This window comes from Octopus bimaculoides, chromosome 4 (genome assembly GCF_001194135.2).
Source record: "Octopus bimaculoides isolate UCB-OBI-ISO-001 chromosome 4, ASM119413v2, whole genome shotgun sequence".
NCBI classification, from domain to species: Eukaryota; Metazoa; Mollusca; class Cephalopoda; order Octopoda; family Octopodidae; genus Octopus; species Octopus bimaculoides.
The window spans coordinates 20,200,217-20,213,965 of NC_068984.1; the positions used below are offsets into that span (position 1 = coordinate 20,200,217).

At 35.0% G+C, this 13,749-nt stretch overlaps 2 protein-coding genes across 2 annotated transcripts in view; one reads left to right on the forward strand and one right to left on the reverse strand.

The window, feature by feature from the left end:
- LOC106881541 (sec1 family domain-containing protein 1) overlaps nt 1-13,749 on the reverse strand; it is a 107,878-nt gene that overhangs the window by 71,603 nt on the left and 22,526 nt on the right. The window contains exons 11-16 of the mRNA XM_014931969.2: nt 13,039-13,129; nt 11,214-11,287; nt 10,798-10,879; nt 9,353-9,412; nt 8,243-8,279; nt 6,899-6,966 (exon numbers count right to left, since the gene is read on the reverse strand). Of these exons, the coding sequence (XP_014787455.1) occupies nt 6,899-6,966; nt 8,243-8,279; nt 9,353-9,412; nt 10,798-10,879; nt 11,214-11,287; nt 13,039-13,129 (412 nt within the window). The remainder of the gene's footprint in view (nt 1-6,898; nt 6,967-8,242; nt 8,280-9,352; nt 9,413-10,797; nt 10,880-11,213; nt 11,288-13,038; nt 13,130-13,749) is intronic.
- On the forward strand, nt 2,595-5,458 carry LOC106881533 (zinc finger protein 862). The gene has a single exon (XM_014931960.2). It carries the CDS (start codon nt 2,960-2,962, stop codon nt 4,934-4,936), a length of 1,977 nt encoding a protein of 658 aa, XP_014787446.1. The 5' UTR covers nt 2,595-2,959; the 3' UTR covers nt 4,937-5,458.

The following is a 13,749-nucleotide window of genomic DNA, read 5'->3' on the forward strand; positions in this document are numbered from 1 at the left end:
TCATAGGATCGCGGTTTCGATTCCCAGACCGGGCTTTGTGAGTGTTTATTGAGCAAAAACACCTAAAGCTCCACGAGGCTCTGGCAGGGGCTGGTGATGAACCGTGCTGCACTTTTCCACCACAACTTTCTCTCACTCTTACTTCCTGTTTCTGTTGTGCCTGTAATTAAAAGGGTCAGCCTTGTCACACTGTGTCACGCTGAATATCCCCCGAGAACTACGTTAAGGGTACACGTGTCTGTTGAGTGCTCAGCCACTTGCACATTAATTTCACGAGCAGGCTGTTCCGTTGATAGGATTAACTGGAACCCTCGACGTTGTAAGCGACGGAGTAACAACAACAACAATAATTGTTGAAGTATTTTTTCTGGTCCTAAAGAAAAGAGCCAGATGCATTTCTTTGAATAAAGAGGATGAATCAATTTATAATTTGGTATGATCCCTTGCAATCTACAATGTCAAATTACAAACTGGAATCTTAAATTCATTACTATTTCTAGATAATTGATTGTCTAGCATGTTGCTTTCATGTCCAGTTTCATGTTCAGGCTTGTAAAAGTAAATCATTCTGAGTAGAAAAATTTTATGTTATATATATACATATATCATCATCATCGTTTAACGTCCGCTTTCCATGCTAGCATGGGTTGGACGATTTGACTGAGGACTGGTGAAACCGGATGGCAACACCAGGCTCCAATCTAATTTGGCAGAGTTTCTACAGCTGGATGCCCTTCCTAACGCCAACCACTCAGAGAGTGTAGTGGGTGCTTTTTCGTGTCACCCGCACGAAAACATATATATATATATAATAATCTTTGCATTCTGTGGAGGAATTTTCACTTACAGCTAACATGCCAAAACACATCAATATTCTTTACCTTGCACTTCAACAACACAAAGTTAGCTTCATCAATAGCAACACAAAATTACTTTTAGATAAGAAAAGCATTAATTTTTATTCAGATCAACATGAAATGAATCAAAGTCCTCTCTCTCGCTCTCTCTCTGTAACACCACACACAAACTGATGATCGCCTATTGTTAAACATCAAAGACTAAAAAAAGGTCAAACAGCTCCAGCAAAGCCACAACCAAGTGATTGGAATTAGTAAAACAGTAAAAGAATGGATAGCATAAACACTTATCCATGAATGGTTGCATGCGAGTGAGCGAGTTAGTGAGTGAGTGAGCATGCGTGCATGCGTGCGTGCGTGCGTGCGTGCGAGTGAGTAAATGAAGTGTGCGTGCGTGCAGGTTTGTCCGCTTGCGAGTGAGTGTTAGCGCGTGCGTGCGTGTGTGTGTGTACATTATATTACATACAATATGTAGTATCAGTGAAAATAGTGATGTACCAAACTGCACAGCAAACAACAATAGAGAAAAACAGAATTTAAAACTATGATGATAATAACAATTACATCGTCATTTAATGTCCAAGTTCCGTGCTAGCATGAATTGGACAGTTTCACAGGATCTGATGGGTCCAAGGGACTGCATTGTGCTACGGGGTTTCAGTTTTGGCAAGGTTTCTATTATTTTATAAAAGCCTGGTATTTATTCTATTGATCTCTTTTGCCGAACGGCTAAGTTATAGGGATGTAAACACACCAGCACCGGTTGTCAAGCGGTGGTTGGGGGACAAACACAAAGACACACACACAAGTTTCTTTCAGTTTCCGCCTACCAAATCCACTCACAAGGGTTTGGTCGACCCGAGGATATAGTAGGAGACACTTGCTCAAGGTGCCACGAAGTGGGGGTAAACCCCGAACTATGTAGCTGGATGAATCCTCTACACATTATTCAGGGAAGGGGTTGAGTAAAATAAAAGATTATCAATACTAGTGTAATTAAGTCAGTAACCAGGATCAATGACGAGCAACAAAAATTTGACACTAAAATATACTATCGCGAAATAAAAGTACTCTATAATATAGGCATATCTACAGTTTGGTGCCCCACGAATTTGTTTCTTCATAACTTTCTTAAAGTTACTTTTTAATTTTGCAGTGATAAGTTTTTTAAGTTATAAGACGACGATCATGTTGATAGAATTATAGATTTTTCAGCGGAGTTTCGAACCATTTACATTCATACGATTTTCGTCGTAACTGTTTAAAATTTTTTTTTTAATTAAATTTTGCCGAAAAAAGCTTTCGGAGTGATCCCGAACTCCACCAAAAAAAGTGTTATTATTATCATCATCATAATCGTAAAACTACATCCTCAAAAATATTTCTCTCCAAAATTTCGTTTAAAAGAAAATTTGCATTTTATAGAACGTAGTGAAATATGAAAGTTGGAAGGGGAGGGCACCAAACTATAGTTATGCCCGGTATATGTAGACTGCAAATGACTGTCACGACTCCTCCGATATAATCGCTTCAGTTAACGCATCAGCAATAAATAAATAAATATATATATATATAGATAGATGAATAAATAAATAAATAGATGAAAGCAATATAAATATCCTTGCAAACATCACTAAAATTCTACTTGTGAGAAAGCTTAGTTATCCCCCTTTAATTAATAGACAATCGAGCGCACTATAACTGCTTGGCTGTGCGCATGTGCGCGCGCACATAAGTTTTGCAACTAGCGCACTGTTCCATCTTAGCTGTACGCATGTGCACGTGCGCACACGTTTTGCATCTAGCGCACAAAAGAAATTAATATGCACTGAAAGGTTAGTTTCCTAAAATATATTAATTAGCAATTATACTTATTGAAAATAAACCTTTAATTAAGGGTGTCTTTAAAGTTGTTCGTCGGGTTTTTTTTCAAATACTACGTTTGCACAACCAAAATCTCCGACTCCTGTTCTGGTTTTTTCGGCAGCAACACGGCTGAGCCATTCATGTTTTATGGACAATCGTGAAGTTTAGGAAGATCCGGAAATGTTTCCAATTCTGCCGATAGCTTAATTTTTATAGAAAAAGAATATTGGTTCACTATGTCGGATACAAAAGAAGTGAAAGGCGTAAAGCGCAAAAGAACTGCAAGTTTGTTTAAAGATGAATGGCTTAATAAAATCGTAGAAACAGTTACACCGAAAGGTCACGAGGTCATGCACGTTCAGTTACGAGAAATCTTTGTGTACGATTCGGAAATTGGAGTCGTCTGTTTGTATTGTCGTGACGCGAAAGTTACCGGAGTATTTGCTAATGGAAAGAAGTGGGGCGATATTTGGAAACTTGACTTTCTGAAACGTCATTTGACGAGTAAATCGCATTTGCACAGCGTTCAAAAGCTCAGACAACAAAACTCGTCATTTCCCTTTACAGGAGTTATACGCATGTTACGCAAGAGTGCAGATGAACGAGAGCGAAAACGGTCAAACCCAGAGGAGATCAAAGTTCTTATTGACAATGTGTTATTAGCTATTAAAATGAACAACTCTTTATATTCAGTTCAACACATTAACGAACATATGGCAAAATACGTCCAACTCCCAGACAATTGGCAAAGCCAAAATTACGCATTGGAATTTCTAGAGACTATCAACTATATTGTTCAGAAAGACATGTTTGAAGAAATAGCATCAGCTGATTATCACACGTTAACAATCGATGAAAGTACTGACATATCTATCAACAAACGTTTCGTTCTCTACTTCAAATTCAGACCTAAAGATTGTACTGTATATAAAACCTATTTTGGCGGAATAGTTCAGCTACAGGCATGTGATGCTGCTTCAATTGCTTTGGCAATCAAACAGTTTTATGAAGAGAAGAACCTTGCACTCCACAAAATGGTGATGTTTACATCTGATGGAACATCAGTAATGCTAGGTTGTAATGGCGTCGCCACAAGACTGAAACAAGACATTCCACACTTAGTCCAGCAACACTGTGTAACACACCACGATGATCTAGGCATTGGTGATGCATGGGAAGAGATTGAGTTATTAAGAGACATTGAAATTTTGATGAAAACAATCTATACTGTATGTTCCCGATCTACTGGTACAAGATGCAAATTTAAAGAAATTGCAGAGGCCACTGAAAATGAAGCTGTTAATTTCAGACTGCCTAATGAGGTCAGATTCTTATCTAGACATTTTGCACTGCAGGCAATATTAGAAAATTATGAAGCATTGGTCATACATTTTGAGAAAGAAAAGTTAAATGATCCTGTAGCTAAATACTGTTACAAGAAATTAATAAACCTCACATACAAAGTAGCCCTACAGGTTTTAAATGATGTCTTTGAGGAAATGACTGCATTGTGCAAGATTCTGCAAAAGACTGGCTTGACAACAATTGATGCACTTCATTTTGCTCGAGGCAAAATTAACAAGATACGAAAACAGTATCTGGGAGACCATGTCTTGTGGAGCAACAAAGTTAAAGTTTTGCTAAGCCAACAGTATGAAGAAAACTTAAAAGTAGATACAAGTTCATTGTTGACTTTTATAAATCATCTTTGTGTTCATTTAGAAGAAAGGTTTCCTGAAGATGAGGTACAAGAATGGTCAGCTTTTGATATCTCTGCAATTGTAGGATGTGAGTTTACCTTTGGTGATGAGCAAGTTAATGCTTTATGTGTAAAATATCGGGACTTCTTAGGTGAAAATTCTGTAATTGTCAGACAGTTTAATGATTTCAAATTTTCCGTGCAGGAAAAAATTAAATCCAAACTGATTTCAAACTTTGCTCAAATGGTAACATTTGTGCTTCAAAATGAACAGTTTTGTGACCTTGCAAAATTGATGGATATCGGAGGCACTTTTCTAGCATCTAGTGCAGACTGTGAAAGAGGTTTTAACATAATGAATCAACTCAAAAACAAGCTGAGAAACCATCTGGATGACTGTCATTTGGATATGCTAATGAGAATCAAAAGCTATCAATTAGATGGGAATCCTGTTAGTCTAGATAGAGTTTACAAAGAATGGGTAAATACCAAAGAAAAGGAAGAGAAAAAATAACAGCGAATTAAATATGTTGCTTGTACTGTAATATATACTTTCTAAACCCTTTTAAATGGTGCTATGTGTGAGAATTTTCACTTAAGCATGTGGAAATTTTGTCAAGTGGCTTCATAATAAATGAGTGTTGATTTAACCATTTTCAGCAACTTTGAATAAGAATAACCTATGAATTGATAAGTATTACTGGTATTCATTTCTTTAAACATCACAGCACATAAAAGAAATATTCATACGTGTTTTATTTTATAAAACCACAAATAAATCAAAGTAGTTCAAAGTATGGGGTAGGATCATAGATATGTTACTTTATAAAATGCAGTCATATTTAAATGAGGTTGGGAACATAACTCCACATGACAAACTCCCAACAGCAATACATACTTTTACACAAAAGATATTTTTTTAAAGAAAGCATACTGAAGTATTTTAGGAAAGTTACTAAGGAAAAAGAAATGGAATTTTGGAAGATTTTTCTTTTAAATTTGGATCCATTTCAATAAAAGTTGATAGAAATTTCAATAGGCTTTTATTTTTCCTGAAAATCTATGAACCTAAATTACTTTCAATAAATTTAGTATATTAAAATTCTTTAAAATATTTTTCTTTTAAAGATAATTGTAATATTGTCATCAACCCTCATTAAAAACAAACTAATGTTGAAATGGATTGCCCCAAATTTATCTTGAAACATTTTCAGATTACCATTGTCACAGGTAAAAATAAATTTGCACCACGTGAAATTTTTGAATAAATTTACTACTACACATTAATGGAAACATTGCATTTATCCATCCTAAAAGGTGAAGGTGTATGGCCAAGTGGTTAGGGTGTTGCACTCACAGTTGCAAGATCATGCTTTTAATGCCAGACCAGGTGATGCATTGTGTTCTTGAGTAAAAATTTCATTTTGCTTGGTTCCACTCCACTCAGCTGAGTGTGAGTGACCCTGTGACGAACCGAAATCCTATTCAAGGGGAATACTCTGTCACTTACATGTCATGGAAAGCAGATAACTGCCCCCTATAAGCCCTAGCACTCAAGATAGTCATGTCCAGGATTTGAAAATATAGCGGTGTATCGAATCAAATAGGATAATCAGTACTCTACAGTTTTTGCTACCCTACGGCCTTTTTCTAAAATTTGACTAGCTATAAAAGACTGAAAACTACCCACGATGTAATTTGATAGAAACATGACATACAAGTATTATTGTCAATATTACAAACGTGGATGAAAGTATAACTTGCGAGTATATCTTTTATGTTTGTTTTAAAAGCTTACATTTACATTGTTCTTTGGTAACAAACGAAAAAAAAGAAAAAAACTTCAACGTTATGGGAGATAACTCAATCTTACTTTTTGTTTTTAAAATACTTTGTATCTCATCCGAACTATCATTATCGGTCTCAAATTTTTGCACAAGGCCAGCAATTTCAGGGGAGGGGGTAAGTCGATCATATTGATCCCAGTACTCAATTGGTACTTATTTTATCGACCTCCAAAAGGATTAAAGACAACGTCGACCTTAGCAGACTTTGAACTCAGAACGTCAAGACAGACGAAACGACTCTGCATTTTGCCCAGCGTACTAACGATTCAGCCAGCTTACTACCTCATCCAAACTATCACTATTAATATCACAAAGTAAAAAGATTAAATACGCAACGTTCGAACTATCCCCAAAATATGAAAATACTTCATTATATATTGTATAAACGTAGGCATTAACACTTGCTAAAACAAAATTATATTGAAGTTATAACAGAATGGTTTGAAGTCCAGCATGACCAGAGCCATGTGGCTAAAACTAGCAAGAGGGCAGAAAAGACTCACACACATACATGTTAGGGGACTATTAAATATTCCATAATTATACATGTAGACTTTTTTTTTTTTTGTAAAGTTTCTTCACACCATTAAAGCAAAGGGAGAAAGAAGAAAGGAAAATGTTATTCTTACATCAGTCATAGGCGGTCCACATATCATAGAAATTATGAATAAACGGATTTTGTCCTCGGGATTACCAGCTTGAAATAGAAAAAAAATGGATATGTGTAAGTGATGTTTTTAAAGTTACAAAATACACAAACACATGTTAAGGCTGTAAAACCAAAAAGAAAAAAAATTGCAATGTAGTTATGAATGATAAGCAATAGTAATTTTAAGATCACAACAGTGTTTATAAAATGCAATTTCTAATCATAAGATGGGCCATTTTTAATCTTATAAAGTCCAGATTTAGTGAACTAACAAGAAACTCTATTCATAAAACTAGTTCTTGTTTGAGAAGCTTTGTCTATTTTTCCATTGCAGCATAAATCATAGTTCTTGTTAAAGAGTAATGAATAACTCATTAAAATGGATTTAACAATGGTGTCCATTGTGTTACTTCCATTCTATTGAAATCATTCAGCTATGGGAAATGAAAAAAAGAGAGAGAGAAAAACATTGGAATAATTTGTAATAGTCAAAAGACTACAATTAAAATATAAGACATTCATTGGTACATATTGAGATTTTTTATTAGAAATCAGGAAATCAATAATAGGTTCCCTCCACTCCTCTCTTGTTCCATACACACACACACACACACAGACAAGCACACACATATATTTTTATTCGGTAGGATAGTTGGTATTAACAAGTATGACTTAACAGTACATACTATCAACTCATTGTTTTAGGTACCTATGTACTTGCAAGCAGTTGAAATTTGCTTCCCAACCATGTGATCCCAGGTTCAGTCCCACTATGCAGCACCTTGGGCAAGTCAAAGCCTTGTGAATGGATTTGGTAAAAAGAAACTGAAAGAAGCATGTTTTGCGAGGTGTGTGCACGCATGCATGGACACATGCACCTTTGTCTCAACATCACATGATGATTCTAAATGAGCATCAATACCATACAGCAGTGTGGTTCATTTCCAGTATGGCCATGGGAAATTATTCTTAAAAACTGGTATAAGCTGGCAACAGGAAGGGCTTCCAGGCACAGAAAATCTGCCTTGACCAATTCTGTCTGACCCATACAAGCATGGAAAAGGGAACATTAAAGCAATGACGATTATGATGAGTGTACTCCCCATGACATCATCTTTCTTTCTCCTTTGTTTCTAACTTAGGTAGCCAAGTATCTCCTCTACTGCAAGACCCTTTCTGTCCCTATATTCATACCCTAACCACAAGGTTGGGAAGTAAACTTAACCACACAGCCATGCCAGCACCTATTATATACAATGTCTCCCACAAATATATCATACATATGTATGAAATCATTGCAAGTGAAATGACAATTTAAACTCACCTTCTGGATCTGAAATGATGTCCATTAAAGATTTGTCCTAAAAGAAAAAAGAAAATAAAGAAAGAACATAAGGAAATGATACTGGAAAATGTTTTATACTTCATTATATTCAAGTGGCCACAATAGGGTTCCTCCAAAGGGTTTCTTGAGTAACATTACTCAACAGGGTGCCTCTCCAAATCAAGCCACTACTTTCACACATTAAGCGGTCATAACTCCAGTACTACAGACATGCAGTTAGAATGCTGCTGGTAAGGGTCACAAGACAGATTCTCCCAGCTGAGCCAACTAGTAGGAAACCTTGGGGTAGACCAAAAGGGAGATGGTTAGATAATATCCAAAGTTTCAGTTTGGGCACATTTGGGAATCCAGCAGAAAAGAGTAACGATGTTTGCTTCTGATAAGACCCTATTGAGGAAGTGCCTGAGGAGTATCCCCATGACCCTCCCAGGAATAGTGAGAGCAGGGAGCAAAAATGGATGGAAGATAGTTAAATTTGCAATGCTTTAATTAAACATTATTAAATTGATTTAACTTCATCACATTGGTTGACCTAAATTTACATGTGCTGTGTACTTGCTTTGAATCAGATGACAAAAATATACACAGCCCTATTTGCTGCAGTTTTGTACTTGTTTGTGTACCAGTTGATATAAATATCTGCTATCACTCACGGAATCGATAATAGAGGCCACTGTGCAAATTCCAAGGAATCTGATAGGTTTGTTAGACTCTTCGTGTAAACATTTCCAACTAAGTTCCAGACCTCATCACCATAATAGTATAAAAGCAGCAGCTTTGGCGGTTACACCACCATTTCCACTATGACTTCTTAACAAATTCACACACATTCAGCAAATTCTTCTGGTCCTTCACGGAATTTACAGTTGAATCCAGCCATGCCAGTTTCGTTGAATTTCCAGTCCTCATAGTGATGACAGTTTACATAAATAAACAGTGCATCCTTTAAAGCGGTTGACGTAAATATACACCGAACCGTTGTCATGCACTAATTGGCTGAGGTGATTACTGTCAATACAACCTAGTTGCCTGATAAAAAAACCATTGTCATGGGGTTAAAATGAATTCCTCAACAAGACTAAAACTTACCAGAACAGATTTGCTCATCATTTTTTCTTCTGTTTCAAAATAAACATCAAGTTTTCTAGCCTAGAAATGTTAGGAAAAGAAAATCAAATGAACGTTATTCAAAATTACATTTTCATTAAGTTGAAATGTAACAACTTTTCAGAGTCATATTTCATTAGAAGCAACAAGAAAATTATATTGATTGCTCACATTATCACAACTTCAGTACATTCCTAGCACTTATTTCATCAAACTTATTGCATAAGAGTCACAACTAAATACTGTAAGAGATTTACTCCACCCTTTTCAGATTTATACAAATCCTAATAGCAAATTGTAAATCTAGTACTGAACTAAATTATTGTACTAGAATATATACATAACTTTTACAAGAAAAAGATTGACAGATGAAAATTCTTAGTCAGACAGTCTGAAAAACTTCAAAGTTACTGTCAGTCTTTTTCTTGGAAAAGTAAATGAACATATACTCTATTAAAAAAGTATCGAGTAATCCTTCAGTTGAATGTTATATTGCTTTTATATATAACTTGAAATAAAAATTAACATTAATATACACATGTATGTGTGATAGTATTTCTGAACAAAATATCATAAGCTGGGAGTAATTCCTGGTACTTAAAGCCAGGACATGCAATTTTAAAAATCAAAGCCATGGTGTAAGGGACATATGGCATGTATGCACCCTCTTCCAGCTGTGTCTCTTAATTATGCAATAATTTATATTAAAATCTAACTTGTTATTTGCATTCATTTACATATCTTAGGCACACAAAATATTACATGTCCAAAAATATAAAGGAATGCTACACTTATTGGTGTTGGTGTTAATACAGTTATTTTCTCCATATATCGATATGATACTTTGTACATTTTCCATGTTGACAAAAAATGAGAAAGATTTGCAAAACCGATATTCTTCATCTTCCCTTAACTTCAAATTTCTTCTGCTAAGCTGAACTCTTAAATCAGTTAAATAACTAATAGCTTATCACAGTCATACACCATTCATTTTCTTTATTATATGTTTACCATCTCAGTCTTTTCTTTTGCAAGGAAAAATAGAAGCCAAATTAACCAGTTGCCTGAAACTACCATATGTAACATAATCTGAACTATCTTACTTTTTACATCAATACTAGCCAGTTTTAATTATCTACACTTTTACATGAATCATTACCAACTAATTGTCAAAATAAACCATATCTAAATTATAACAAAACAAAAAAGATAAATCTTTGATATCTAAAAAGTTATAACTTCAATAAACACAAGTAATTTGACTGGATGTAGAGAAACTGAATAGAAATAAATATCTATTCTTAGAGTATATTCCACTAGCTGTATTCTAACTGCAGTCAATTGCTAATTAACTTTAATAAAAATGTTTATATGCCATAAGTTAAAGGGATGAAGATAACCATTAAAAGGTATAAATAAATAGCTACCTTGATTTGTTCCAGAAGTGCAGTGGCGATATTGGTGTGCATGTCAATGAGGCGTTTCTTCTCTAAAAGTTCTGGTAGAGAACTGTAAATAAGAAATAATATATTACAATTTATGCGCGCATTGTAAAATATAATAGCAATTATAAGCACACAGTATATGGCATTTTATAAATTTTACTATGTATTTTTCCTATATAGACATTTAAATAAATTGAAAGAAAAAAAATTTTTAATCAACATCCTCAATGCACAATTGATTGTTTTTTGAAGTGAAAATGGAAAAATAATTAAGATAAATTAAGTATGGAACAAAGAATGATACTCTAAGAGTTGGTTGCATTACAGAAGGATATACATAAAGTATTCATGAGTAAATGGCGAGAGATATTACAAAGGATCGAATAAAAGTATTTCACCTGACAGCAGAAGTCAGTTTTGCAGTGTTATCTGATAGCATACTAATGGCTGAATCATCTTCTCTCTCCAAACCCTGAAAAATATGAAAGTAAACAGAAAAAATGCCAATTTAAAATAGAGGAAAAAAAAATTTGTTTCTTAACATCCGACATTCTTTCTCTGCAATAATACAAAGCGTCTATTGATGAGTTCAAAAAGGGTAACATCCAGAATCCGATGAGAGACTGTGTCAAGAACTATTTAGTTCATTAGAAGAGCAAGTCCTCATGGCAATTAAAATTACTAATCTCTATTGTGAACTCCTAACATCAGGTAGAAAAAGAAAATTAACAGCCAAAATCTAAATACACTGTAACTAGCTTCACTTACTTTTCACATACGATTTTTTAAAAATGAAATGAAGATGAAAAAATTTAAACCTTTTAGCTGCAGGTATGGTAAGTTTGCTTCCTAAACACATGGTACTTTGGGTAAGTGCCTTCTATTATAGCCACAGACCAACCAAAGCCTTGCAAATGGATTTGGTACAGAAATTGAAAGAAGCCTGTCATATAGGTGTGTTCCCCACCACTGCTCAACAACCAATATTGGTGTGTTTACATCTCCATAACTTAGCAGTTTAATAAAAGGGACTGATCGAATAAGTACCAAGTTTAAAAAAATAAGTACTGGGGTTGATTCATTCAACTAAAATTCTTCAAGGCACTGCCCCAACATGGCCACAGTCTAATAACAAACAAGTAAAAGATACAAGATGAGTACAGTAATCCCTCGCCATATTGCGATTTATCATTTAAGCTTACATCAATTCCTCCGTGGTGTTGTTTTGCATTTATAATAAAATAAACATATACAAATTATAAAAACAATAAAAAAAATATACAGTACAGTACTGTTTCTACTTTGCGGATTTTTACCTAACACGGGGTGTTTTGGAACATAACACCCACAATAGTCGAAGGATTGCTGTATTTACAAAGGCTGTATCAATCCTTTTACAGAGTTTTCTCTTGATATTCCTCAAAAATGTAATAAGAAATAAAATGGATCCATTCAACATTCATCATCATTTTAATATCCACTTCTCCATCTTTGCAAGGGTCAAACGGAATTTATTGAGGCAGATTTTCTACAGCTGGATGTCTTCCCTGTTGCGGACATTCACCTGTTTTCAATCTAAGTAATATTTTTTCCTGTAACTGAACTTGATTTCACAGAAGATAGGAAACCAATAGCAGTGATGCTCATTTACAACCATTGCACAATGTCATGACAAAAAGACACAAACACACACATACAGAGGTTTCTTTCAGTTTCTGTCAACCAAATCCACTCACAAGGCTTTGATCAGCTCAGAGCTATAGTAGAAGATACCAAAAGGTGCCACACAGTGAGACTGAACCCAAAACCATGTGATTGAGAAACAAACTTCTTAACCACACGGCCACTACACATTGTAACAAAATACTGACTGGTGTTAGGAAGGGCATCCAGCCATAAAAACCGTCTAACCCATGCCAGCATGGAAAGCGAACGTTAGATGATGATGATGATAGAAGACAATTAGAGAACGTCTATGTGGTTATTTGACTTGCAAGAAATAGCAGCCAAATGTCTACCAGCTTAAAAAAAAGTAAGACACACTGAATGATATAAACCCAGGTACACTAGGCCTGAATAAAAAGATTAAATGCTCATTAGTAATGACTGGAATTTCTTGATCTGAGGTTTGTTCAATCCAGATTGATACGGGGGTTACACAAAACAGCACCAATACATTCCATGACACTATATTGCATATTTCAACAACAAAGAAATAATTACCATAGCAGCTTTCAATTTTTTCACTTCATCTTCTTCTGCCCTATAAGAGTCTAATTCTTCCTGAATAGCTTCAGCAACTGTAGGAAATGGGCTGAAAAAAAAAAAAAATGATTCAAATTATGTAAAAAATAAACATATATTTTTAACTAAAAGCTGAAAAATCATTATCCTGGAGCCTGGTGCAGCCTCCTAGCTTGCCAACCCCCAGTCAAACTGTCCAACCCATGCTAGCATGGAAAATGGACATTAAATGATGATAATCATGATATTATGGCAATAAGCTAGCAGAATTGGTAAAACATTAGACAAAATGCTTAGCAGCATTTCTCCCAGCTCTTTAGGTTCCAATTTAAAATCCTGTAGAGATACATTTTGCCTTTTACCCTTTTGGTTCAATAAAATAAAGTACCAGTGAATTACTGGGGTCCTTGTAATCAACACCCTCTCCTAAAATTGCTGGCCTTGTGCCAACTTTAGAAAAAATCATTATCATTATTATTTAACTTAGCAAATTTGATGGAGAATATAACAAGGTGCCAGCTGCCTGCAACCTGTATACTAAGATAACACTTGCCCTCAATTTTGAGAACTCTGCAGAGGATTCGTGCAGTTCAGAGCAACACAGTTTTCTGTAGATGTTTTATCTTTACATCTGATCACCGAGGCGATGACTACGGACCGAGACCTTTGGAAATGGGCTGTGCGTGAGAA

What these genes read in the sequence shown, in the direction of transcription:
- LOC106881533 (XM_014931960.2), top strand. Translation starts at nt 2,960, where the DNA reads ATGTCGGATACAAAAGAAGTGAAAGGCGTAAAGCGCAAAAGAACTGCA.